The 25,253-nt window shown below is 60.0% G+C and overlaps 2 protein-coding genes across 11 annotated transcripts in view; both read right to left on the minus strand.

The window, feature by feature from the left end:
- Window positions 1–15,440, minus strand: part of TMEM184A (transmembrane protein 184A) — a 21,020-nt gene extending 5,580 nt beyond the window's left edge. Inside the window, exons 1-8 of one of the 10 annotated variants that reach the window (XM_015133159.3) lie at window positions 15,243–15,440; window positions 7,505–7,723; window positions 3,151–3,316; window positions 2,654–2,744; window positions 2,471–2,546; window positions 2,218–2,309; window positions 910–1,079; window positions 154–351 (exon numbers count right to left, since the gene is read on the minus strand). In XM_015133159.3, coding sequence (XP_014988645.3) covers window positions 154–351; window positions 910–1,079; window positions 2,218–2,309; window positions 2,471–2,546; window positions 2,654–2,744; window positions 3,151–3,316; window positions 7,505–7,723 — 1,012 coding nt within the window. In that variant the 5' untranslated portion in view covers window positions 15,243–15,440. Of the gene's footprint in view, window positions 1–153; window positions 352–909; window positions 1,080–2,217; window positions 2,310–2,470; window positions 2,547–2,653; window positions 2,745–3,150; window positions 3,317–7,504; window positions 7,724–8,249; window positions 8,591–9,113; window positions 9,226–10,235; window positions 10,558–15,242 lie in introns of those variants that run through there. The other 9 variants (XM_028845488.2, XM_077995936.1, XM_077995935.1 and 6 more) reach the window with 9 other exon arrangements.
- A 6,672-nt stretch (window positions 15,441–22,112) lies between these two features.
- Window positions 22,113–24,798, minus strand: PSMG3 (proteasome assembly chaperone 3). Its single transcript, NM_001193761.2, has 3 exons — window positions 24,778–24,798; window positions 23,895–24,126; window positions 22,113–22,635 (listed from the first exon to the last, which is right to left on the minus strand). Exons 2-3 carry the CDS (start codon window positions 24,108–24,110, stop codon window positions 22,483–22,485), a joined length of 369 nt encoding a protein of 122 aa, NP_001180690.1. The 5' UTR covers window positions 24,111–24,126; window positions 24,778–24,798; the 3' UTR covers window positions 22,113–22,482.
- Between the last annotated feature and the right edge of the window lie 455 nt (window positions 24,799–25,253).

Consider the following 25,253-nt stretch of genomic DNA (forward strand, 5'->3'; position numbering starts at 1 on the left):
ACCCCACACAGCCCAGGTCCCTGTCCGGAGCCGGATGCCCTTTGGCCGTCTCCCTGCCCAGTGAGCTGGCATTCCTGGGCCTTGAGAGTGGCACCGACACAGACCCGGTGCCCAGGGCAGGGCTGTGCGCCCTGGCTGGAAGGCAGAGCGTACCTGGCGAGTTCTCCTCCTTCTCTGCATACACCTGGCAAGGGAAGGCATAGCGCAGGGCCACGGAGGCAAACAGCATCTCCACGCAGATGATAAAGTTCTGGTAGCCAGCGGCCAGTGTGCCGGCCCCCAGCCTGTTCCCACCGCTGGTCTCCACCTCTGGGATGACCCCGCACCGCTCCAGGACGGCCAGCAGCAGCCCTGCGGATGCCACGGCTGCTCAGCCCCAGCCCCGGATGGGGTCTGCAGGGGAGGAAGAGGCCCCGGACCCCGCAGTGGTTCCTCTGACAGGCGCCGTGACCCTGTCCGTGTGGTCTCGTCCCACCCCAGGAGACTGAGGTTCAGGGGGGCAAGGCGCCTCCAAAGTCGGGGGTCTCAGCACAACAGGTGCTCAGGAGCTCTCCCAGGCCCGCCCTGCCGCTCCAGCCCCAAACCTTGGGCCCGTCCCCAGCTCCTCCCTGTCTGGTGGCCATCCTCCTCTGCCAAGGTGGGCTGTGAGTTCCCTGGCCTGGCAGGGACCGGGACTCAGGAAATGCCACTGTGGGCTCTGTGCAACCTCTCCCCACTGACTGTGGGCCCAGACCTGCTGGCAGGACCTCCCCACTCCCCCTGTGCCCGCAGGCTCTACCCTGGCTTCCAGCTGACCTGTGCTGCCGCTGGGGAAACTGAAGCTCGGGGGAGCTGGGGAAGGGGGTGTGAGGTGACCCCAGGCTCTCTGGACTGCAGCCCCCGCCTCGGCAGCATCCCTGCCCCACACACCTTGCCAGAACGACAGGAAGATGACAGCTTTGATGGTGAGGAACTTGAGGACAGGCTGGAAGGGCCGCAGGAGCTCCCTGGTGGTGAAGTAGAAGAGGAACAGGGCATAGAGGGCGAGGCTGACAGAGGCATTGTAGATGAGGGTCACATAGAGGTAGCCGCTGCGGACACTGGGACAGACGGGAGCTGTGATCAGGGCAGCCCCACGACCCCGCCACCCTCCCCACCCTAGAGCCGCTGCCGCCACCGCACCCTCGGCCTGGCTCCCACCCTGAGCTTGGGAGCATGGGCCCTGCAGGGATCCTGGCCCCGATCTGATCCTCACTTCAGGGCCTGCAGGAGAGCGTGGGGAGCTGGGGGTGGCTGGGGGGCCTATGCAGGGGTAGGGCAGGGACACGCGGCCATTCTCCCTACTGGCCCTGCTCCTCTTTGTCCCAGGATCCCATCCTCTGTGCAGGCAGCATCCAGGCTGCCTCTGCCGGAACGCTGCCTCCCAACCCTGTCCACCTGGCCACTGCCTGAAGGTCCTCTATGTGGTGGACACACAGGTGTCATTCCCGTGTGAGTGTGTGCACACGTGTGTGTGCACAGATGTCGTGTGCACATGGTTGGGGTGCATTGTGGTGTATGTGCACACATTGCGTGCATGTGAGTGTACATATGTGTGTGGTTGTGGTGTGTGCATGGTTTGCGCACATGCTGTGTGCATGTGTGAACATGTGATGCACCTGTGTGATGTGTGTGCACAGGTGAAAGCACATGTGTCCGTGTGTGAGCATGTGTGTGGTGTTGGTGAGCATGCATGTGGACCTTGGCAGGGGTCCTTCCTGTGCTGGGTGGCTGGCTATCTGCTCAGACAACAGGTCGGGGTGGACCTTGGCCCCGTTGGCCCAGGTGTCTTTAATACCAAGAGTGCTCAAGGCTGGGCGGGGGCTGGGGCCATCACTGCCTGGCCAGAAGCCCTGAGGTCCTCAGCACAGATGCTGGCACAGACGCCAGACTCACCCCGGCCATGTCCTGTGAGGGGAGGTCCAGGCCCCTGGCCTTGGCAGGCACTGAGGTCCTTGTGGAGAGGAAGTGGGTACCTGTCTTGGGTGGGGTCCCTAGCCCAGCTGGACGCCAAGCCCGCCTCGTTGGGCCCCATTGCCGGGCCCCGGCCCAGTGCCCACCTCATGCCAGGCACCCCTGAAGCTCCCACCTTACTTGAGCCCAACTGGACGCCAAGCCCGCCTCGCTGGGCCCCACTCCTGTGCCCCAGGAGACCCAGTGCCCACCTCATGCCAGGTGTCCCCGCAGCTCCCGCCTTACTTGAAGTCCCCGTCGTGGTATTTGCCAAATGCCTGGAGGATGATGGTGGTGACGGCCATGACGGGCTTCACCAGGCAGAACTGCAGAGTGGCCTGGGGGCAATGGCACCCGGTGGGCCTGGGGCCAGGTCCCCCAGGGGCCCAGGAATGGGGGTTGGGGCAGCCAGCAGTGAGCAGCCCCCTGACACTGGGTAGGGTGGCGCTGGGCTGGCCAGGTGGGAGGAGGGCGGGCAGGGCTGGGCGGATCCCCTCACCTGCTTGCAGAAGCGCAGGAACCCGATGGAGTAGGTCATGCCCCGGAGGCAGCAGGTGCCGTAGATGCAGCTGGACCTGCGGGGGACATCCCTGAGCCGGTGCGGGAGAATGCAGCCCCAGTGCTGCCCAGGCGCCCAGTCCCAGGTGTGTGGGGTGTGTGGGCTCTGGGGTGAGATGCTTACTTGATGGGCTTTCCACGAATCTCAGCCATGATGGCACCCTCGCCTCCCAGGTACTGGAAACACAGGCTTAGGAAGCTGTAAATGACAAAGGCTGCAGGGAGTGCAGAGGGGGACCGGCCGTGAGTCCTGAGCCGAACCGGGACCCCGTGGCGCCCATCTCACCAGGACAGGAGGAGGCTCGGGAGGGGCCGGACCTGGCAGATCACACAGCAAGAGGCTCCTGATGGGCCCCATCCCCAGCGGGGCAGCCTGAGAGGGTCAGGGTGCTCCTTCAGGGGCCCCGCTTTCACCCCAGGCCAGGGCAGGTCCACCGAGCCCCTTGCACGGAGGCTGTGGGGTCATGGGTTCCAGGCCTGCCAGCGCCACTAACCCCAGCTGTCCTGGCAGCCCCTCCGACAGGGGCAGGGAAAGTGGGGTGCCCTGGGGGCTGGCCATGGAAGTGTGTCCATGCATGCAGGCTCCCTCCGCTCCCCCGACGGATGCCACCCAGCGCCCACCTTCATAGCAGTCCCGCACAGAGTCAAAGTAGACGTAGTACTGGCGGTCTCCCAGGAGGAGGAGGCTGAGCCAGGAGTCGAAGGCATAGATGGGCACGATGAGGAGCAGGCGGATGATATAACGCTGTTCCTGTGGCACTGTGTAGGAGCGTAGGTGCAGGTAGATCTGGGTGCAGGAGGGTTCGGGTGAGAGCGGGGCCTGCCCGGTACCCTGCACCAGCCCAGGTGAGCCGGGAAGGAGGTGGGGTGGGCGCGGGCCACCAGGCACCTTCTATGTTTGCATTTTCTAGTTTTCTACAATGGGCATCCTTATTACAATTAGAGAAAATAAATTATTTGCCTATTGTAATCAGATGCATACTTTTATACTTATTTACTATAAAAGTTCATATAAGTATGAATGTGTAAGTATACATTAAATACATATTTCTGATTACAACTAAAAATAATACACATTTTAAGAATTTACTTTTTATGGCTGGGCGTGGTGACTCACACCTGTAATCCCAGCAGTTTGGGAGGCCAAGGTGGGTGGATCATTTGAGGTCAGGAGTTCAAGACCGGCCTGGCCAACATGGTGAAACCCCGTCTCTACTAAATATACAAAAATTAGCCAGGTGTGGTGGCGTGTGCCTGTAATCCCAGCTACTCAAGAGGCTGAGGCAGGAGAATCACTTGAGCCTGGGAGGTGGAGGTTTCGGTGAACTAAGATTGCGCCACTGCACTCCAGCCTGGGCAACAGAGCGAGACCCTGTCTCAAAAAAAAAAAAATTATTTTTTTGAGAAACATAGTCTCGCTCAGTTGCCCAGGCTGGAGTGCAGTGGCACAATCATGGCTCACTGCAGCCTTGAAACTCCCGGGCTCTAGTGATCCTCCTACCTCAGCCTGCTGAGCAGCTGGGACTACAGGTGTGCACCACCTTGCCTGGCTAATTTTTGTATTTTTTTGTACAGACGGGGTCTCACTGTGTTGCCCAGGCTGGTCTCAAAGTCCTAGGCTCAAGCGATCCTCCTGCCTCTGTCTCCCAAAGTGCTGGGACTACAGGCATGAGCCACTACACCTGGCCTAAAATTTATTTTTTAAATTGGCAAATCAAATTTGTATGCATTTACAGTGTGCAGTGCGATGTCTGATATGTGTGTTCGTGGGGAATGGCTGAGTCAAACCCATTAACATCTCCATTATCTCCCATACTTAGCATTTCTTTGCAGGGAGGACATGTAAAATGTACTCTTTTAGCAATTTTCAAGCATAGAATACATTGTTATTTATAGTAGTCACCATATTGTACAATAGATCTTTTTTTTTTTTCTGAATGACTTCCTTGGGCATGAGTGAGGGTCCTGTTTGTTCCTAGCCTGGGAAAGGGAACTCTCACTCATTCCTTCATTCAGCAGGCATTTCTGGAACCCAGTTAAGTGTCCCACCCGGGGAACGGGGAGGGGACATGTCCTGGTCCTGGGCTGGGCAGACTCTCAGAAGGCAGGTTGGCTTTTGCTGTGGGGGCATCCAAAGGACGTGCACCCTTTGATTCCTAAGAATTTGTCCCTCCCTAGGGGCCGGGCATGGTGGCCCACCCCTGTAATCTTAGCACTTTGGGAGGCTGAGGTGGGCGGAGTGCCTGAGCTCAGGAGTTCGAGACCAGCCTGACCAACAGGGCAAACCCCATCTCTGCTAAAAAATACAAAAATTAGCCAGGTGTGGTGGCGGGTGCCTGTAGTCCCAGCTACTTGGGAGGCTGAGGTGGGAGGACGGCTTAAATGCGCGAGGCAGAGGCTGCAATGAGCAATGATTATGCCGCTGCATCCCAGCCTGGGCCACAGAGTGAGATCTTGCCTAAAAAAAATGAAAGCCAATCCCAGCACTTTGGGAGGCCGAGACAGGCGGATCACGAGGTCAGGAGATCGAGACCATCCTGGCTAACACAGTGAAACCCCGTCTCTACTAAAAAATACAGAAAATTAGCTGGGCGTGGTGGCAGGCGCCTGTAGTCCCAGCTACTCGGGAGGCTGAGGCAGGAGAATGGCGTGAACCCAGGAGGCGGAGCTCGCAATGAGCTGAGATCCGGTCACTGCACTCCAGCCTGGGCGACAGAGCGAGACTCCGTCTCAAAAAAAAAAAAAAAAAAGGAAAGCCTGGGAAAAAATATGGGTGATTATAATGTTTGCCTTTAAACCTTTCTAGATTTTCCCTGTTATTTATTTATTTATTTATTTATTTTTAATTATTATTATTATTTTTTATTGAGACAGAGTCTCGCTCTGTCGCCCAGGCTGCAGCACAGTGGTGCGATCTCAGCTCACTGCAACCTCCGCCTCCTGGGTTCAAGTGATTCTCCTGCCTCAGCCTCCCGAGTAACTGGGATTACAGGCACGCACCATCATGCCTGGCTCATTTTTGTATTTTTAGTAGGGACGGGGTTTCCCCATGTTGGCCAGGCTGGTCTCGAACTCCTGACCTCAGGTGATCTACCCGCCTTGGCCTCCCACAATGCTGGGGTTACAGGCGTGAGCCACCGTACCCGACCGATTTTCCAAGTTTTCTGTGAGGACACAACAAAGGGTCCTCCTGTCTGAGGACCCTTTCAGACAGGGTCAGCCGAGCCTGGGACTGGGTGCACGGGGGCCCGTGTGGAAGGCTTTCTGGAGGAGATGCGTGAGCGGCAGCGGGCAAGCAGAAGCGACGTGCACCTGGCTGCTTGGGGTGCAGCTCAGGGAGTTGGGGGAGGTTGGCGGCAGGAATGGACTCTTATCAGTCACACACTCCCCGCCAGTGCCTGGGAGGGACGGCATGACCAGCCATCAGGAGACCTCTCCTGGGGCTGGCGCTGCCTGGCTGGGTGACCTTGACAAGCCACTGTCCTCTCCGGCCCTGGTCCTCCCATGTATAAAGCAAGGGGGATCCAGCCACTCTGTGTCCTGCCTGGGACTCCTCACTCGAGGGTGGCTCTGGAGGTGGGCTCAGGGGTGGGACAGGGCCTGAACTCCAGCTCAAGGGGTTTCCATGAGCCCTGTCTTGACCGCGAGGCCCCATGAAGCTGAAGCCACACTATAGCTGCACACACACAGCTGGTTCCCAGGATTACAGCGCAAAGACGGCCTCCTCTGGGAAGCCCTCTCTGATGGCCTTACAGGAAGGGCCTGCCTCGGCACCACCTCTGCGGCTCTGCACCCTCCAGGCCCACACTCATACACGTCTACCTTTGGTTCTGGTTATCTGGTCACAGCTCACTGCAGCCTTGAACTGGGCTCAAGCGATCCTCCCACCTCAGCCTCCCTAGTAGCTGGGACTACTGGTGCAGGCCTCCATGCCCAGCGAATAAGCAGCTAATCAGCTGTCACGGAGATGCTGCCTCGGAGGCTTGTGGCCATCAGGGTCCCTGCCTGCCAGTCTCCTGATGGCCCCCTGCCCTGGCTCACCTCAGATCCATTCCCTACACCAGTGCCCCGTGCACCCGGGGAGCAGCTCTGCTCTCAGCCCAGCCCTCCACAGCCTTCCTGGGCTACCAGCACCCCGTGAAAGCTGCCTCCCCACACTGGGGTCAAGGGCTCTGGACAAACCCCTGCAGCTGTGTGACCCTCGCTGGCCTGTACACGCCTTCCCACCCCACCCCTGCACACACTGCCCTGGCCTCTCTGTGTATCCGAGGCTCTCAGGTGGGTCCCATCCCTGACCCTCTGCCCTCTCTGCCCACCCCCTACCCTCGGGCACCATTTCCTCCTTGCCCTTGCCTGGCCCTTCCTTGCCACCGCGCCTGGCCGCTTCTCTACCTGGGGGCTGTTCTATTCCCACCTGGGGACTGCTGCGGGTCGGGGGCTGTGTGTGTGGCTTGGGGCTTGAGGAAGTTGCTTCTCGCCCGTCTCCCACACAGGAGTTCCAGTGCCTCCAGCCAAGCTGTGACCTTTGCTCCCCAGCTCCCTACAGAGCAAAGTCCAACCCCCTGCCAACCCCCAACCAGCCTTCTCCAGGGTGCCACACCTCTGGCGGGAGAAGGCCCCTTCCCCTTTTCAACTATGTGAGCTTGGGAAAGGCCTCTGGTCTCTCTGAGACTCAGTCTTCTTGTCTGTGAAATGGGACCACACTGCTGACCTCAGGGAGCTGGGTGAGGAGCCTGTGAAATAGCCAGGGATGCCTGGTGGGTGCTCTGCCCTCAGCCTGGCAGAGACCTCCCCATTTTCAGGCCCAGCTCCCACACGCCACGTCCTGGGGAAGCTCATCCCCTCCCCCGTGCCCTGGCCAATCCCACTTCTGACAGCATCTGTAGCAGCAGCACCCAGCGGGGCCAGGCTGAGCCACGGCCACGTCCCGTGGAGACCGGGGTCCTGAAGGAGGCTCGGGGGCGGGAGGGCTTACCTGGTGGCAGGTGAGCACCAGGGCAGTCCACACGAAGATCCCTGAGACACCTCGGGCCAGCGCGGAGGTGAGGAAGAGCCAGGGGGCCCCCTGGGAGCCGTTCCCCATGTGGTCCATCTGCGGCCCAGCTGGCACGGCCGGCGGGGGGTTGGGCTGCGGCCAGGTCGCTGACACCAGGGGGACACCGGCTGTCTCCAGGATCCCTGAGACATTACTCATCTGCAGAGGGAGGAAGGACACACACCGAGAGGAGTGAGGGCAAAGGTGCCGGTTCCCGGCAGCAGGAAGCAGCCGGGGAGGGAGGAGACAGTGAGAGGCTGAACCACCCGCCAGGCCGCGCCCCGCACAGGGACACCAGCGCCAGGCCTGGCTCCCTCCCTGCTCCAAGCTCAGCCACCCAGGCTCACCCCATCAGCCACCTGCGACCTGAGGGCCCCACCTCGGTTCCCCCTTGTAAAACCAGCTTCCACCTCCAAGTCTCAGGTTTGCAGGGAGCCTGCTTCTTAGGAGACAAAGACTGTCTTCCAGTGGGGTGGAAGAGGGGAACCCCTGCCGCCCTGCCTGCCCGGGAGGTCTGGGGAGCAGGCGCAGACCAGCACTGCCTGCCCCGGCAGAAGCTGTGCAACCAGCCCCATGGGAGGAGCGGCCCTCACCGGCTCCCCGGCACCTGCCCACCCGCCTGGGAGCCCGGCTTTGCTGGGGTTCTCGGCAGCCGCAGGCGCCTGTTCTTCCGTCTCCTACAAACCTGCTGGGGTTCTGAGTTCACCCTCTCCCACACTCACAGCCCAGTCCAGCCTCCTCCTCTCCCTCTGGTCTGCGGTCACAGTGCCCAGCTCTACCTTTGCTGGCAGGAAGCACCTGGCCCAGTCTGGGGAGGCCCAGCCTCCAGGGAAGCCTAGCTGGTCATTCTCATGGCCACGTGGCCCCCACTGGTGGCCCCACTGTGGGTGGGGCAAGGCCGGGATCTGAAGGGCTGTGCCAGGCTGGGGCGGGGCGGCCCAGTGCCTCATGTCCCCAGTGGCCCACCTGGGCCCCAGGCTGCAGGCCTGTCTCCTCCTGTCCCCTCCCACGGCTGACACACTATCCTCCTGTCTGTTTGCTGGGTGGCAGCTGGCTCCCAGGAACCTGCTGACCGCCTGGCGCCCTCACCTGCCTGTGCCAGACGGCCAGGCAGTTGCCACCCGGCGGGGACAGGTGGGAGAGGTCTGCGGCAGGCCAAGGAGGGCTGGGCTGCAGGAGGAGGAGTGGAGAGCTAATGGTACAGGGTTTCTCTTGGGGGGTGACGGGGTCCCGAAATGAGGTAGAGGCGGCAGCACACAGCACTGCGGATGGACTTACTGCCACCGAATTGTTCACTTAAACCTGGGTAAACTGATGTTATGTGAACTTCATCTGAATTGAAAAAATAAATCCGTGCCCCAAGAGGTGTGTTGAAAACAGTCAAGTTTTCTGGACTGGGCACGGTACCTCACGCCTGTCATCTCAACACTTTGGCAGGCCAAGGTGGGTGGATCACTTGAGGTCAGGAGTTCGAGACTAGCCTGGCCAACATGGTGAAACCCTGTCTCTACTAAATACACAAAAATTAGCCAGGTGTGGTGGCACGCACCTGTAATTCCAGCTACTCAAGAGTCTGAGGCAGGAGAATCGCTTGAACTCAGGAGGCGGAGGCTGCAGTGAGCTGAGATCACACCACTGCACTCCAGCCTGGGGACAGAGGGAGACTCTGTCTCAAAAAAAAAAAGGAAATATTTCTAGTCTTTGTGTGTCAAGGCAGGACTCGAGGAGTGACAGCACAGTCCCCGGACCCTTTGGAGTCTGGCAAGGGGTTGGGGGCCCTGTCACCCCCATGCAGAGGCCCCTGTGGAAAAAACTCACCCACCCCAGCTCCTGGGAGAGGGACGTGGGCCCTCAGTCCTACCTCTTGTCCTGTTCTGGTTACGCTTGGGCTCATGCCACCAGGGCCACCATTACCAAGTCCTGCTCCGTGCCCGCAACAGATCCACACGCTCCTTGTCCTTCGTCTCCTACCCTCCCACAGCCCTGGGCAACAGGGCTCAAGGGGTCAAGCCTGGAATGACTGGAGCCACTGTTCTCCTTTTATTTTTAATTTATTTCTTTTTTGAGACGGAGTCTCACTCTGACGCCAGGCTGGAGTGCAGTGGCATGATCTCTGCTCACTGCAACCTCCACCTCCCGGGTTCAAGTGATTCTCCTGCCTCAGCTTCCCGAGTAGCTGGGATTACAGGCGCGCACCACCATACCTCGCTAATTTTTGTATTTTTAGTAGAGATGGGGTTTTGCCATGTTGGCCAGGCTGGTCTTGAACTCCTGACCTCAGGTGATCTGCCCACCTCAGCCTCCCACAGTGCTGGGATTTCAGGCATGAACCACCGTGTCCGGCCTGTTCCCCTTTTAGAGATGGGAACGAGGGGCGCATCCACGTGTCCAGCATCCTCGAGGGGTCCGTGCAGGGCCCAGGCTGAGGCGCATCCATCCCTGGAACACCCTGCCTGCTCTCCCCAACCCCTCCACCGACGCTGTCCCTCCAGGGAGCCTTTCAGGTGGGGAACAAGCTCAGGAAGTCGTGCCCAGCTCTCAGGCCCGCCTTGCCTGACCTCCCCATCAGTGCCCGCCTGGGCCTGGGCCCAGAGCCACAGCGTGCACACCCTGGCTGGGCCCTCCCGGAGCCCGCCTGCTTCCCAGGCCGGGACCTTCTGAACCAACCAACCCTGCTGTCCTGCAGCCTCAGGTGTCACCCCTGGAGAGACCATCCCCGCTGTCCCATCACCGTCCTCAGGTCCTCAGTGCGTGTGCGACTTCCTGTCCACCTGTCTTGTGTTTGCTGCTGGTCCTCCCTCTGCGGGAGCTCCAGAGCCTAGAGCCGTGCCCTGTCCATGCTCGGGGCACGGGGGTTGCGGTGGGGGGCTGTCCGGCTGAGGCGGTGGCCCTGTGGGCTAAGGTCTCTCCTTGGCCAGGCAGGGGTGCTGGAAGGCGGTCCCCAACTTCCGTCCAGCTGCGTTCCTGCTGCAGCCACAGGTACAACTCCCCCCTCCCCCACCTCCCCGCCTCCCTCCCGCCCCGCAGAGCCCCAGGCCGACGGCTCAGCGCGTGCGGATGTCGCCCTCTGGCTGTAAGTGTCGGGATCACCGTCTCGGACAACTATGAAGTCAGGATGGCTGGGGGCTTTGAAGGGTGAAGACTTTGGTGCCTGGGCGTGCACAGAGCTGGAGGGACCGAGAAGTACTTTATCCAACTCGCTCATGCTACAGGCAGGGACACTGAGGCCCCAGCCCCTGCTTGATTTGCTTCCAGCCCCAGGCCCCTCCCCAGGCTGATGGTGAGAATGGCTGTGTAGACAGCAGGAAGCACTGTGGTTAGATGTCAGCAGGACCTTTCTGGCTGGAGCCACCAGAGCCAGGCTTCTGGGAGGGCTCTGGCTTTGGGGAGGCTCAGGGCTTGGGCCCGGGACACAGATCGAGGGACCTCCAAAGCTCTGCCTTCCGCCAGAGGCAGATCCTCTGTGGGAAAAGGTGGGGTTTTCTTACAAGGCCAGCTGGGCACTGGGCAGGGAGGCCTGTGGATCTCCTCGGCCCACAGCTGTGCCAGTGGGGAGTGTGGGTGCAGGGTCTTTGCTGTCAGCCTGAGCTGGTTCATGGCTCCTGAGGGTCCCTGACCCTTAGAAGCCCCTTCAGTCGAGGCTGCCCCCTGCCCTGATGGTGGGGGGCAGGTCCAGCGTGGTTTCCTCATTGTTCTCACAGCCGCCCTACCCTGGCACGTCCTTGTTTAGCTGCTGCCTCTAGGAAGGCGTCCCGAGAGCCCGGGCTCTGGCCCTGAAGCCAGGTGCTCTTGCACACTCTAGGAAATGACTTTGCCTTGTCAGGCAGCCTTGGCTGTATCCCTTCTCCCCAGCACTGGGCCTCACAGGCCTTTTATAAACCTGAAGCTCTGAAAAGAGAGGAGGCCTCTGCCATCTCCACTGACCCTTCCTTCTCCAGCTTTCTGACCACGTCACTCAGAGACGTCCTCGGCCCTTGGCCCTTTGTCTTGCCTATGGCCTTGGCCAACTTGGCAGGCGCCTTTGCCTCTCTGGGCCTCTGTTTTCTCATCTGTAAAGTGGGTTTACTGATCAAATCCTGGCCAAAGCAGGATTTGGTCAGCGCTGGCCTGCCTGCCCATCTTCTGGGCCACACTCCCCACCTGGCCTGCCTGTCCCCACCCCTGCTGTCACTACCCTGGTCCTGGTCCTGGCCCCACCTTTGCTGTCCCCACCCCAGCTCTCTCTCCATCACCTGCCCACCGTCTTCTGGCCTACGTTCCCCACCCGGCCTGCCTCTGTCCCCACCCCGGCTTTCTCTCTATTACCTGCCCGCCGTCTTCTGGGCTATGCTCCCCACCCGGCCTGCCTCTGTCCTCGTCCCTGCTGTCCCCACCCCAGCTGTCTCCATCACATCTGCCTCTTTTGTCCCCACATCCAGGCAGACCCAGGCACTACCAAGGTTTCTACCAAATCCCTGCCCGAGGTGCCCGATCATTCAGTAAAGCGAACACTCAGGGTTCCTGGGTGTGAACTGCAGCCCCGCCGTTCCCCAGTGTGCACCCCTCAGCCTCCATGTCCCCACCTGGGAAATGGGAGCAGTAATGCCTGCCCTGCGAGGCTGCTGAGTGCACACAGTGAGACCCACAATGCGGGCACACCGTGCTGAACTGTGTGGCTTCCCTCTCTCCCCTACCCAGTGACCACCTGCCTGGACATGTGAGTCCTCCCATTCCTGAGCCCCTGGGATGGGTCCTGCCCTCAACCCCCTGGCTCTCAGCAGGTTCTGGCCCTGCCAGTGTCTACGGGTGGCTCCAGGGTCTCCCCAGCAGGTTCCAAGGCTCTCTGAGCCCTGCACTGCAGCCCCCACCTCCCTCCCCTGCCCCCGCCCAGGCCTGGCCCATTCTGGGCACACTGAGGGACAGCCTCGGTGAGAAAGGGTCCCACGGAGCAGCCAGTCCCCTTCCTCCTCCCCAGGGAGGACACCGGCCCCAAGTCCCACAGAGAGTTTGCGGGGGGCCTGGCTGGAGCCTCTCTGCACCCCACGAATGCTGGTGGATCGGTTGGTTCTGACCCCCTTCCACTCCCTGTGGTTCTGAAATGTCACTGAAGTAATTCCTTGAAGAGTGTCACACAGCCCCGAAGGGGGACAAGTGGAGATGGGACCCCGAATCTGAGGCCTGGTGTCTCCCTTACCCCCACCCGTCTCCATCAGGGCCAGCCCTCCTGTGAGGGGCCTGCCTCGTGGGTATCCGGAGCCAGCACAGAGGCTGGACCACCATTCCCAAGCCTCGTGGCAGCCCCCCAGGCAGGGACTTGCCGCAGCCCCCAGCAGGTAGAGGGCAGAGCCAGACCACGGCTTGCAGTCCCATGTGCCCCCCGGCCAAGGCCTTGACCTTCGGCCTGCAGCTGAGATGTGCCTGGGTCTGGAGGTGAAGGGTCAGGCCTGGCCAAGGCCTTCACATCCCCGAAGCAGAACCCGCACTCCCGTCCCACGGCCAGGCGGGCAGACCCCCTGGCACTGCCCGGAGAACATGGTTCCCCAAGAGGAAGTGGGTCTTGGCTGAGGGCCCCTCTCTCCTCCCGCCCTGGTCGGCCACCGCTGGCTTTAATGAAGGGGGGGCGCCCTGAGGGGAGGTGCCCTGTGAGGAGGTGCCCTGCGGGGAGGTGCGGACCCCCTTCCACTCCCTGTGGGGGTTGCAGGGCCTTTGTGGGGAGCGGGCGGGGCTTCTGCTGCTGACTTCGTTCTGGTTTGAACACAGGTCCCTGTGGTGGTGCAGGGCCTGGGACCGCACCCCCTACTTTGTCTTGCCCTAGGGTCTGGGGAGGGCTGGTCTCCACATGGTCCTCCCAGCCTCCAGCACAGGACCTCATGCCAGGGTGCGGCCCGTGTCTCACCGGGGAGGCTCGTGGAGCAGGAAAGAGGGCGAGAAGAGCCGGATGCGCCAGCTCGGGCGCCGTGGACCAAGGGTGCTGGTCTGGGGACGTCAGGAGCAGGGCCTGGTCCCCAGGGAGGGGCAGTCGGGAGGTTGATCACTCTGCCACCTGCCCACGGGGCTTTCTGGCTGATGGAAGCCTCACCTGGCACTGGTGTCATGGCCTCTGCGCCCAGTCACAGGAGGCGGCAGGGCCGGCTGGGCCTGATTTTCCTGGTGGGGGCTGGACACTGACCAAGCCCATCACAGGACAGACCTGTCTGCCCAGATCCAGGCGACGGGGCCCTCTGACCATTGTTCACTGTGTCCAGGTGTCCGGAGCTGTGGGGAGGCTGAGACGCCGCCCAGCCAGTCCCACACCCTGGCCCTGGCACAGCCACCTCCTGCCCTCATGAGAAACCTGGCTGAGGTCCTAGGCACTGCTCCCCAGTTCCGGGCCGGCTGCTCTGCTGGTACCCACCCCCTTAACCCCTGCCTGCCCATCTCTCTGCAGACGCAGACAGGTACGGCGTACCCCCTGCCTGCCTCCTTCACTGTTGGGTGGAACTCGGGGCGCCTGGGAGCTGCCTCCTCAGGGCTGGCTCATTCGGTGTCCCGGCTGAGCTGCACACCAGGGGGAAGAGGTGACCGGTGGGCACGCATCTCTGACACCCGGCTTCCCAGGCCTGCCCCACCCAGTCCCGTGGCCCTCCCCTGGGGGCCCTGGCCAGCAGTCCACCCACACGGCAGCCCCGGGTGTGAGCGGGAGGTGACAGGGATGGGGCTCCACGTCCTCCCAGCTCTGCTTCTGGGATGCCCCCGGCTCCTGTCCACGGGCATGGCCTCCTGGGAGCCAAGTGGGGCGGGCAGGCAGTGTGGCCTCCTGGTGATCCACACGCCCCCTCCTCACTGGGACCGGGGAGCAGCCCCTACAGCCAGGAGGAGCAGGCCCTGGGCCAGACGCCACAAGCTGGGGCCTGGTACTGGCTGTGTACGGTGTCTGTGACCTCAGGCAGAGCCTGTGCCAGCCTGTGCCTGTCTCCACCGGCACGAGCTATGTGGCAGGTCACGGTGGCCGGGCCAGGGCCTCAGGTTGGCCTCCCTGTCATCTGCCCTTCCAGGGACACAGGCTGCTGCATGGGAGAGCCAGGCTGGCCAGGCCCTGGGACTCGGAGCTCCACTCTCAGCTGGCCTGGCGACCTGGCAGGCAGGTGCAGCATGGGGGGCCCTTCCCTCAGCTTCTGACTCTCGAGCAATTCTGCTTTGCCTGAGCCCATCAGCCTTAGACCCTGGGGCGGGACCGTCCCAAGGATCTGCTCTCTTCCTCCCATAGGTCTCCTGTCCTGTCTTCTGGGGCCCAGCCCCTGCCTCCCTGCTCCCGTCCCTGGTCCCTCTGTTGCCCCCATTCCCAGAGAGTCACCCAAGGCCTGCCTGTACTTCCCTTCACCTGAGGGAGCTGCCAGCCCTGGGTGTGTACGGGTTGGGGGCACCCTTTCATCTGGAGCCAGGGTGGGGGGTGCTGGTCTGGCCGGGACTTGCCAGGCTGGCCAGAGACCCTGTTTGTTTGGTGTCCAGGTGCCATCCTGGGGCCCATCCTCTGGGGTGGAGGTGGGGCTCAGGTGTTGGGGAACTGTGATTCTCAGAATTTCAATACATTTTTCTTTTTTTCCAGGAGCCCCCACCCCATTGAAGTGCACGGGCCCAGCTTGGACACCACACCCCTCTGGTGTGCACCACACACACACACACACATACATTCTCGCACTCCCACACCCACGCAGCTCACCTCCCTGCTGGCGCTCAGCCTGTCAGGCAGGTTGGCTGAAGGTCTCCAGGCCTAAGAGGGGCAGCCAAGGCGGGGTGGGCCTGAAGCTCGGCCCCCGGCCTCTCGGCCTCTGCTGCCCCCTCCTCACAGCGGCGGGCTGCCTGGGTCCCTGAGAGATGATTACTCCTGAGCATTGGCCTCTCCCCAGACCCAGGAACTCCTCCCAGCCCCACCCCCACCCCACCCAGCCGGCCCTACCTGCCCGGGTACAGCTAGAACAGACCACACCCTCCACCTTTCCCCTGCCTGGATTCTGGGACCCATGTCTGTCCACGTGCCACCCCTGCCTCCTGCCATCTCAGTGGGTGTGAGCCTGGACCAATCTCCTGGTCCGGTGGACTTCAGACGTGGGACCACGCGTGGGCTGGGGGTCCTGATGCCCCTTCACGAGTGATGCAGCCCCTGCCTCCCCCTCCCTTCTTTGGGCCCTCACCCCTGAAAAGTCCCATTCGGGAGCCTGAGGGTGTTGTGACACGGCTTGTCACCCAGCTCTGGCCCTGCCCACGCATGCCTGCTACCCGCGTGACTGGGACGCGAGATGCACGCACGCACTCCCATGAGCCTGGAAGCTCGGGTCTCCCACCTGGGTGGGGCAGGACGAGCCCCCATTTGATGGGGAAAGCTGAGTCAGGAGCTGCAGGCCCCTGGCTAGTGGGTGGGGGCAGGGCTGGAGCTGCGGTTTGTTCTGCCTTCCTGGGCTGCACCTTGGATGGGGGGCATCGCACATGGCCCCGGGCCTTGATCTTCCCACCTGCGAAGTGGCCTCCACGACGCTTCCCCTCCTGGGTGGTCGGGGTGAGGTTGGACGGGCAGAGCAGGTGCGTGTCCCAAGTCCTGTCTGCGAGTTCCATGGAATTCTGCTCAGGAACAGCGCGGCTGGCTTCCTTTTCCTTGCAGACCCCTCCCTCCCCCGCCTTTCCTTCCAGACCCCAGGCTTCCTCCGGTACCCCCTCCCGTCCTGTGTCCTAAATCGTGCCCAGCCAGGGGCAGCTGACCTCTGCCCTCCTCAGCCTGGCACCCACCTTGCCAGCGAGCAACTCCCAGCCCAGCTTCGCATCTTCAGGTGCCGGGGCTTCCGGCTCCTGCAGTCTACTTCGGGGTGTTCTGGGGCCCAGGAGAGCAGAGTCTTCATCAAAACATCCCCAGCTGTGTGCTTCTTTCTTGCTTCTTCTTTTTTTTTTTGGAGACAGGGTCTCGCTGTGTCACCCAGGCTGGAGTGCAGTGGCGTGATCTGGGTTCACTGCAACCTCCCTGGCTCAGGTCATCCTCCCGCCTTGGCCTCCCAAAGTGGTGGGATTACAGGCATGGACCTTGCGACCGGCCTTATTTCTGAAAATGACTCCGAATCCCCAGAGCTCCGGCGCCTCTGGTCTTCTCGCAGTTGTTTTGGAATTTACGCACCCTCTTGCTGCCTGAGCCGCCCTTCACCACACGCAAGATGGGTTTTGTTGTTTTTCTCGCTGTGATGCCAAACTATAAAACCAGCGTGGCAGGGCGCCTCTCTCAGTCATTTTCACATCATGCCGGTGTCTCTGGTTCATTCCCATCGGTCAGGCCCTCATTCCAGTCACTTACCGGGGTTCCTGTTCCAATTCCATTCCCAGGCGCTCAACAAGATAGCCGAGGCCGGCTCACTCCACTGGTCCCCGTGTGCCACTGTCTCCCCCCGCGGGTCATTTGTCATCATCCGTCCACGTGGGCCCAGGGCTCTGTCAACCCCTTGGAGAAGCCGCTTGAAACGACAGCCAAGAACAGGGCCCCCACTAGCTCTTCTTGACCTCCAAGGCCCCCACATCTGCTTAGGAAAAGGGTGGTGGGGAGGCTTGGGGAGGTTCCCTCGCAGCTGAGCAGAAAACAGTGCTGGACGTCACACTGTGTGGGTGCAAGGGCATTGCTTTAGAGTGAACGCTGTCCACTGTCTCGGCCGCAGAGGCTGCCACGGGCCCCGCGTTCATTACTCACAGCGTGCCGTGAGTTTCTGGGAGTTGCGATTACAGCTGGATCTCTGGGTGAATGCCACAGGTAGCTTGTCCTCCTAAAGCAGACGGCCCTGGCTGTGACCACGGCCGGCTCCTCATAGCTCCTTGCTGGAGCAGCGGCCGCTCCTGAGTCATGAGGTTGGGAGCAGGCCCAGAAAGCAGAGGGCCAGGGCCCTTCCACAGCTGCTGCCATCTGACTTACAGTAGAGGAGCTAGCTGGATGGCGGAGGTGCTTAGCCTCAGTCTGCGTTGTTACCAGCTGCCAGGTGGCTGTGAAGGACCTCGGGAGGGCACTGGGGGCCACTCTCAATGACATGCCCATTTCACACCGCCTTCAAGGCAGGCGGCTGTGGGGCCCTGCACATGACATGGGGCAGAGCTGTGTGGACATCCCAGGAGCCTCCAGGCAACCTGCCTGACCTCCTTAGCCTTTGTTTCTCCACAGCCTACCTTTATCTTTTTTAATGAAATTATTTTTTTTCTTTATATGCCTTTTTAGAGATAGAGACGGGGTTTCCCCATGTTGCCGAGGCTGGTCTCGAACTCCTGGGCTCAAGCAATCTGCCTGCCTCAGACTTCCAAAGTGCTGGGATTACAGGCTCCCGCCTCCACGCCTGGCTAACTTTTTGTAGTTTTAGTAGAGATGGGGTTTCGTCATGTTGGCCAGGCTGGTCTCGAACTTGGACCTCAGGTAATCTGCCTGCCTCAGCCTCCCAAAGTGTTGGGATTACAGGCGCGAGCCACAGCGTCCAGTCTCCATGGCCTACCTTTGAAGGGCAGTCGTGAGGGCCCATTTAGACAGGACAGGCCTCCCAGGCTTGGCTCTCAGGAGCCAACGCTCTCCCGAAAACAGAGTGCCGCACCAGACCAGCAGCCATGGAGGCAAAGCCGACCTTGGCCTTGGCAAGAACCATTTCCCTGGCGCAGTTGTGGCATGAAAGAAAAGGAAGCTATGGCTGGGCGCAGTGGCTCACGCCTATAATCCCAGCACTTTGGGAGGCCGAGGCGGGCAGGTCACCTGAGGTCAGGAGTTTGAGACCAACCTGAACAACATGATGAAACCCCATTTCTACTAAAAATATGAAAATTAGCCGGGTGTGGTGGTGGGAGCCTGTAATCCCAGCTACTCAGGAGACCGAGGCAGAAGGCTCACTTGAGCCTAGGAAGCAGAGGTTGTAGTGAGCCGAGATCACGTCCAGCCTGGGTGACAGAGGGAGACTCTGTCTCAAAAAAAAGGAAGCCATGAAGGAGAACCATGGGGACTCCTGACTGGGAGACATGGCCTCCAGGGCACCCTGCAGGGCGATTCTAGCTTCCCCACTCTCTGGGGTGCGGCCTGCTTCTGTGTATGGAAAACGTGGGGGGCCACTCACAGGGTGAGAATTGAAAGGGCAGCCCCGCTGGGAAGGGCAATCCCACAGCCAGTGAGCAGGGTCCACTGTTATTGCTAAAGGACAGGTCAGGAAGCACAAGCCGCTGAGCTGCATCCGGACTCACAGCGGAGCCCCGTCCACGCCATGTCCCCACTGGTTAAATGAGCGAAGCTGTGGCTCTTCAACAAAACTGTCTGGTTTTCATTTGTAGAGACAGGCGTGTATTTAGACAGGCATGTATGTATTTAGATGGGGTCTTGCTTGTTGCCCAGGCTGGGCTCAAACTCCCAGGCTCAAGTCATCCTCCCTGTCTCAGCCTCCCGAGCAGCTGGGATTCCCGGCATGAGCCACCACACCCAGCAAAAACACCTGACTTTTAGACAAGCGTGAGTAATTACGGGCTAATACCGAACGGCGAAGCTTCTGCCCGGGCACCTGCTCTAAGATATTAATCTGCTGACGTCACGCCTGGCCCCTGGTTCAAGGCTGACCCTTGACGAGCCGCCCCCTGACAGATCCCCTTTCTCTGGCGGAGATCCTGCAGCTGTCCTGACACGTGCTACCCGCTGGGGCCTCGCTCCTGTGCGGACGGTCCTTCCCTTTTCCTTCCATCGACTCCTTCATGGCCCTTAAAATTGTGGGCTCAGCCGGGAGCGGTGGCTCACGCCTGTAATCCCAGCACTTTGGGAGGCCGAGGCGGGCGGATCACAAGGTCAGGAGATCGAGACCACGGTGAAACCCCGTTTCTACTAAAAATACAAAAAATTAGCCGGGCGCGGTGGCGGGCGCCTGTAGTCCCAGCTACTCAGGAGGCTGAGGCAGGAGAATGGCGTGAACCCGGGAGGCGGAGCTTGCAGTGAGCCGAGATTGCGCCACTGCACTCCAGCCTGGGCGACAGAGCGAGACTCTGTCTCAAAAAAAAAAAAAAAAAAAAAAAAAAAATTGTGGGCTCAGATCTCCCAAGAGGAAGACACCAAATGGGATTCAACATAGGACTTCATGAGGGGCTGGCAGACCTCGATGCCAGCCTGCCCGAGGGAGGCTGGGTGGAAGCCCTGGGCCGGGAGTCCTATCTGCCAGGGATGTGTTTGCCTCAGTATCCCCTGAGGTCCCCGCTGCACACAGACACTGGTGGGGGCAGCAGGCCTCTGCAAGGTGCCCTCAAGCATCAGTGCTTCCTCCAGGAAGTCTGGCAGGCCCCCCACGTGGGACTCCCCTGCTCTCTTCTTCTCATGCTAACATTGCCTGACAGCCGACTGGGCTGTGAACCCGTGGGGCAGGGACAACGGCTGTGGGTGACCCAGCAGGCACCAGGGCTGTGAACCCGTGGGGGCAGGGACAATGGCTGTGGGTGACCCAGCAGGTACCAGGGCTGTGAACCCGTGGGGCAGGGACAACGGCTGTGGGTGACCCGGCAGGCACCAGGGCTGTGAACCCGTAGGGGCAGGGACAACGGCTGTGGGTGACCCGGCAGGCACCAGGGCTGTGAACCCATGGGGCAGGGACAACGGCTGTGGGTGACCCAGCAGGCACCAGGGCTGTGAACCCGTGGGGGCAGGGACAACGGCTGTGGGTGACCCGGCAGGCACCAGGGCTGTGAACCCGTGGGGGCAGGGATAACGGCTGTGGGTGACCCAGCAGGCACTGGGTGCTCAGCAGGTCCTCAGTTTGCTGAAGGAGTGAGCCCTCAAAGAGCCAGTTTCCTTCTGTCCCATCTTCAGCAAACTCACCTTCCAAACTCCTTTGAAATCGGACCAGCATCTGAAATGGCCCCTCCCATCGCCTGTCCTCAAGGGTTTCTGATATTGAGAAAACTGGCCGGGTGTGGTGGCTCATGCCCGGAATCCCAGCACTTTGGGAAGCTGAGGTGGGAGGATTGCTTGAGTTCAGGAGTTCAAGACCTGCCTGGGCAACATAGTGAGACTCCATCTCTACTAAAAATACAAAACTTAGGCGCTCCAGGCCTGAGGCAAGCACCTATAGCCCTGGCTACTCAGGTGGCTTGGCTGAGCACGGGAGGATTGCTTGAACCTGGGAGTCAAGGCTGCAGTGAGCTGAGATTGCACCACTGTGCTCCAGCCTGGGCGACAGAGTGAGACCCTATCTCAAGAAAAAAAAGAAAGAAAAAGAAAATTGCAGAACTTCAGAAGCTATTAGAAATGACTAGGGGTTAGGCTGGGTGCACTGGCTCACACCTGTAATCCCAGCACTTTGGGAGACCGAGGCAGGCGGATCATTTGAGGTCAGGAGTTTAAGACCAGCCTGAACAATATGGTGAAACCCCGTCTCTACTAAAAAATACAAAAAATTAGCCAAACGTGGTGGTACACGCCTGTAGTCCCACCCATTCAGGAGGCTGAGTCTCATTTGAACCTGGGAGGCAGAGGTTGCAGTGGGCCGAGACTGCACCACTGCACTCCAGCCTGGGTAACAGAACGAGACTGTCCCAAAAAAAGAGAAAAAAAAAAGAAGAAGAAAAAGGAAAGAAATAAGCAGGATGCAGGCCTGTGATCCCAGCACTTTGGGAGGCTGAGGTGGCAGGATCACCTGAGGCCAGGAGTTCTGAGATAAGCCTGGGCAACACAGTGATAACAGTCTGTATTTTTTAAAAAAGGGAATATTTCTTTCTAATTCCACAAACACCCCATGCCCCTGAGGTGTTTCTTTACAGGTACCTAAGGCAGGAAACCCCCAGTTCCCTGGAAGGGCCCGCCGGGCGCTCACTCCGCTCCAGAGCCTTCCTGGTTTCTGTTTTGGGATCCTGTCACCCAACCCAACTCTCCAGTTGCCGCTGTTTCTTGCGAGACTGTCAAAGTCACGCGGGTCAAAGCTCCGACTTCCAGCTTCAGAAATTCCAACTCGGGCACGATCAGTGAAGCTTCCCTCGGAGTGGCTGGAGGGAGAGCCAGGCGGGGCCCAGGCTGCCACTTGTCAGAGGTGTAAAAGCCACCCTGAGGCCAACATCGGCCAACACTGCTCCCCGCAAGACTAAGTCCTGGGCCTCAGCACAGAAGGACTCCCGCCTACCCCTACACGGAGGTCATGTTCAGCCACACCCCAGCTGCCTACCAGTGAACTCTGGCCACCCACCCCTCCGTGCCCTGCCCTGTCCTGCCGTGCTCCTCCCTCCTGACCTCTGCACACAGTGATCCCTTGACAGAAGCGTCCCCCCTCCCTTGCTATTCAGGATTCAGAGGCCAGCGTCTGTCCCCAGCTGCAGCACAGTAACGGGCACACACAGTAAGATAGTAAGAGATGTCCGCTGATGGCCACCAGTTTCCCAGCAGGCTCAGAGAAGTCACGGGAGGAGGAGCTGCGTGACAGCATGCACAGGCCCAAGTCTGGGATCCACCTAGTCTCTAGGAACTACGTCTCTCTGCGTTTCTGCCCAACAAGCCCCCATTCCACATGAAGCCCGTGAAACTGAACTAATGCTGTGCGACTGCAATGCCTCGCTACTGTTAGGGACGATGGTGAAGTATTTTGGGATACACATTTGCTTTTAATAAAAAAGAAATTTCCTCCCACAATTGATCCCGTACACGGGGGGCCATGAGCCACGCCTGCTGACTCATTCCTCCAATTCTCAAACACAAGCACGTTTCAGGTCCCAGTGAGATCCATTCACAACTCCCCTGGCACCCGTTCCACCCTCCCCGTCATGCACAGATGATCTTAGTAACCAGAGTAAGAGTCTGCCTGAGACACGAATATTTTTTCCTGGCTCCAAGGGCTAGTGCCAGACAAAGTTCCTCCCTCCACCGGGGAGGGAGGCGAGACTTGAGTCCCTGAGTGGGTGTCTGGGTCCTCACGTGTCCTGCTGAGCAGTGCGGGGCAGCTGCCTCCAGGTCACCACACCTGGCACACCCGGATCACCTCCCTCAGCGCCTTCAGACCCTCCATGTTTTTGTCCTTCACGGCCACGGCAAGGAGGACTGCTCTGTTTCCAGCTTCTTGAGACACAAATGCTACCAGGTTCTTTGCAAAGACATGGATGAGAGGCTGGTGAAAGGAAGGAGAAGAAACCATTTTAACTGCAAGAAACCTGGTTTTTTCCTCAATGTTTTCATGACGTATCCCTTAGGAACCCAGGCAGGCTTCCCACACCACCATTCACCACCACGTAAGTCCATGCAACCGTGACTCAGCGTTCAGGCAGCACTCAGAACACTCCAGTCACGAGCACATTGCTAAAGACGCATCACTCCATTCATTTTCCCAGCGTCTTTCGCAGCCCCGCCTCTTCTGGCTGTCTCTCATCCAAAAGAACCCAGAAAAGACAAGCCTGCAGAGGTGAGTGCTGTCGAATCTCACATGTGATTTCTGCAGAGGAGAGCACAGCCAGCGGCCCGCTCATGTAATGTACCATGCGAGGGGAGGCGGCTCGAATGACAAAATTGCTACTTCTGCTTGTCTGCTGGATAAAACGCCTGCGGGCTGGACAAAAGCATCCACCAGGGCAAGCAGGGTGCCTTCAGACCCACAAATGCCTGGAAAATGCTATCGCTGTAGGGAGATTTGTCCCCCCGATGCCCCATGTCCTTACCGACAAATCACAGCCACTGAAGAGGTTCATCTTCCTCCCTGGGGGTCCCTTCCTGACCACTTTATTATTATTATTATTATTATTAGAGACAGAGTCTTGCTCTCTCACCCAGGCTAGAGTGCAGTGGCACAATCATAGCTCACTGCAGCCTCAACCTCCAGGGCTCAAGTGATCCTCCCACCTTAGCCTCCCAAGTAGCTGGGACCACAGGCACATACCATCAGGCCCAGCTATTTTTTTCTTTCTTTCTTTTTTTTTTTTTGAGGCAGAGTCTCTATCTGTTACCCAGGCTGGAGTGCTGTGGCGCGATCTTGGCTCACTGCAATCCCCGCCTCTCAGGTTCAGGCGATTCTTGTGCCTCAGCCTCCTGAGTAGCTCAGATTACAGGCATGTGCCACCACACCCAGCTAGTTTTTATATCTTTAGTAGAAATGGGGTTTAGCCATGTTGGCCAGGCTGGTCTGGAACTCCTGACCTCAAGTGATCTGCTCACCTCAGACTCCCAAAGTGCTAGGATTACAGGTGTGAGCCACTGCACCCAGCCTCTCTCTCGCTATATATTTTTTGTAGGCACTTGTGATTTTGTGAAGACGTGTGTGTGTTGTGTTGCCCAGGCTGGTCTCAAACTCCTGGCCTCAAGCGATCTGCCTGCCCAGGCCTCGGAAAGTGCTAGGGTTAGAGGCGTGAGCCACAGTTCCCGGCCAATCCACTTTACCTCATCCTGCCCCAGAAGGACTTTCGTGGTGAGCACAGGCTTGCTGACGTCACTGGCCACGCTGCTGGGCTCCAGGGAGACCAAGGTACCCATCTTCCCGAACTGAGTCACCACCACCAGGATGTGACTGCTGAAGGCCGTGCACACCACTTGGGTGGGGACCCCGCACACCACCTCCGTCTTCTGTTTTGATATCACCAACGGCGTGTCTTCCATGGCGGGGCAGTGGCAGCTTTGATTTAGGTTAAAAAGAAAGGGGGAAAAAAGGAGTCAATCAAACAGTACAGCCTTGGGGTTCCCAAAAAAGTAGCACCAGGCATTGAAACAGAAACGCAAGGAAGTCCATTCAAAAGAAGGGTCCAGGCGCGGTGGCTCATGCCTGTCATCCCAGCACTTCGGGAGGCCGAGACAGGAGGATCACTTGAGGCCAAGAGTGCGAGACCAGCCTGGCCAACACGGCGAGACCCCCATCTCTATCAAAAAAAAAAAAAAATTAAAAATCAGCTGGGTGCGCCTATGGTCCCAGTTACTCAGGAGGCTAAGGCGGGAGGATCGCTTCAGCCCGGGAGGTCGAGGCTGCAGTGAGCCGTGATCACACCACTGCACTCCAGCCCGGGCGGCAGAGCGATACCCCGTCCCTGAAAACTAAAACATAAGCAGGAGCGGGGCCGCCCGTATAGACTGCGCCTGGGGCTTTCTGGGTTAGGGGATCGACTTGCACGTTCACATTGCCAGGCCAGGCAGTGGCTTCCCGGCCCTCGGCCTCGCCGCTGCCCCGGCCCTGCAGCCGCGGGCCCGGGCCCCCCACGACACGCGGTGCTGAGGCCGGCCGGACTACGGGGGACGCAATCGCCCGAGAGGGACAGCCGGTATCCGCGCTCACCAAGCCGGCGACGCGCCCGGAAGTGGCTCTGCGTTCGCCACGCGGGCCCGCCCTGTTCGCAGGTTCCGTCCACCTTCCGGAAGTCAGGGCAGCGGCGCTTCTGGTCCCCCAGACTTGGGGCTCCCGGGCTTCTGAGCGCTTCGGGTTCCGCGCTGCCGGGAGGGCTTGAGGGCGTCTTAGAGCCCGACGCCTTTTTTTCAGGAAAGGGCGCTGCGACCGCCCCCGTCCCGGGCCTCAGCCCCTCTGCTGCAGACCCTCGGGATCCTCGATGGTGGGAGCTCTGCCCCCGCTGTCTGTGTCCAGGACCCCCGAAGCGCAGCGCCTAGGAACCCCCTGGCGCTGCGAGCCCGGCCCTGCTGACCACGGGCTTTGGGCTGGAGTCAACATCGTCACCACAGCGAACGCTTATTTGGCACCGAGTGTGCGCCAGGCATCGTTCTAAGCGCTTTATACACATAACTCATTTCATCTCAGCC

Source organism: Macaca mulatta, chromosome 3, assembly GCF_049350105.2.
Source record: "Macaca mulatta isolate MMU2019108-1 chromosome 3, T2T-MMU8v2.0, whole genome shotgun sequence".
NCBI classification, from domain to species: Eukaryota; Metazoa; Chordata; class Mammalia; order Primates; family Cercopithecidae; genus Macaca; species Macaca mulatta.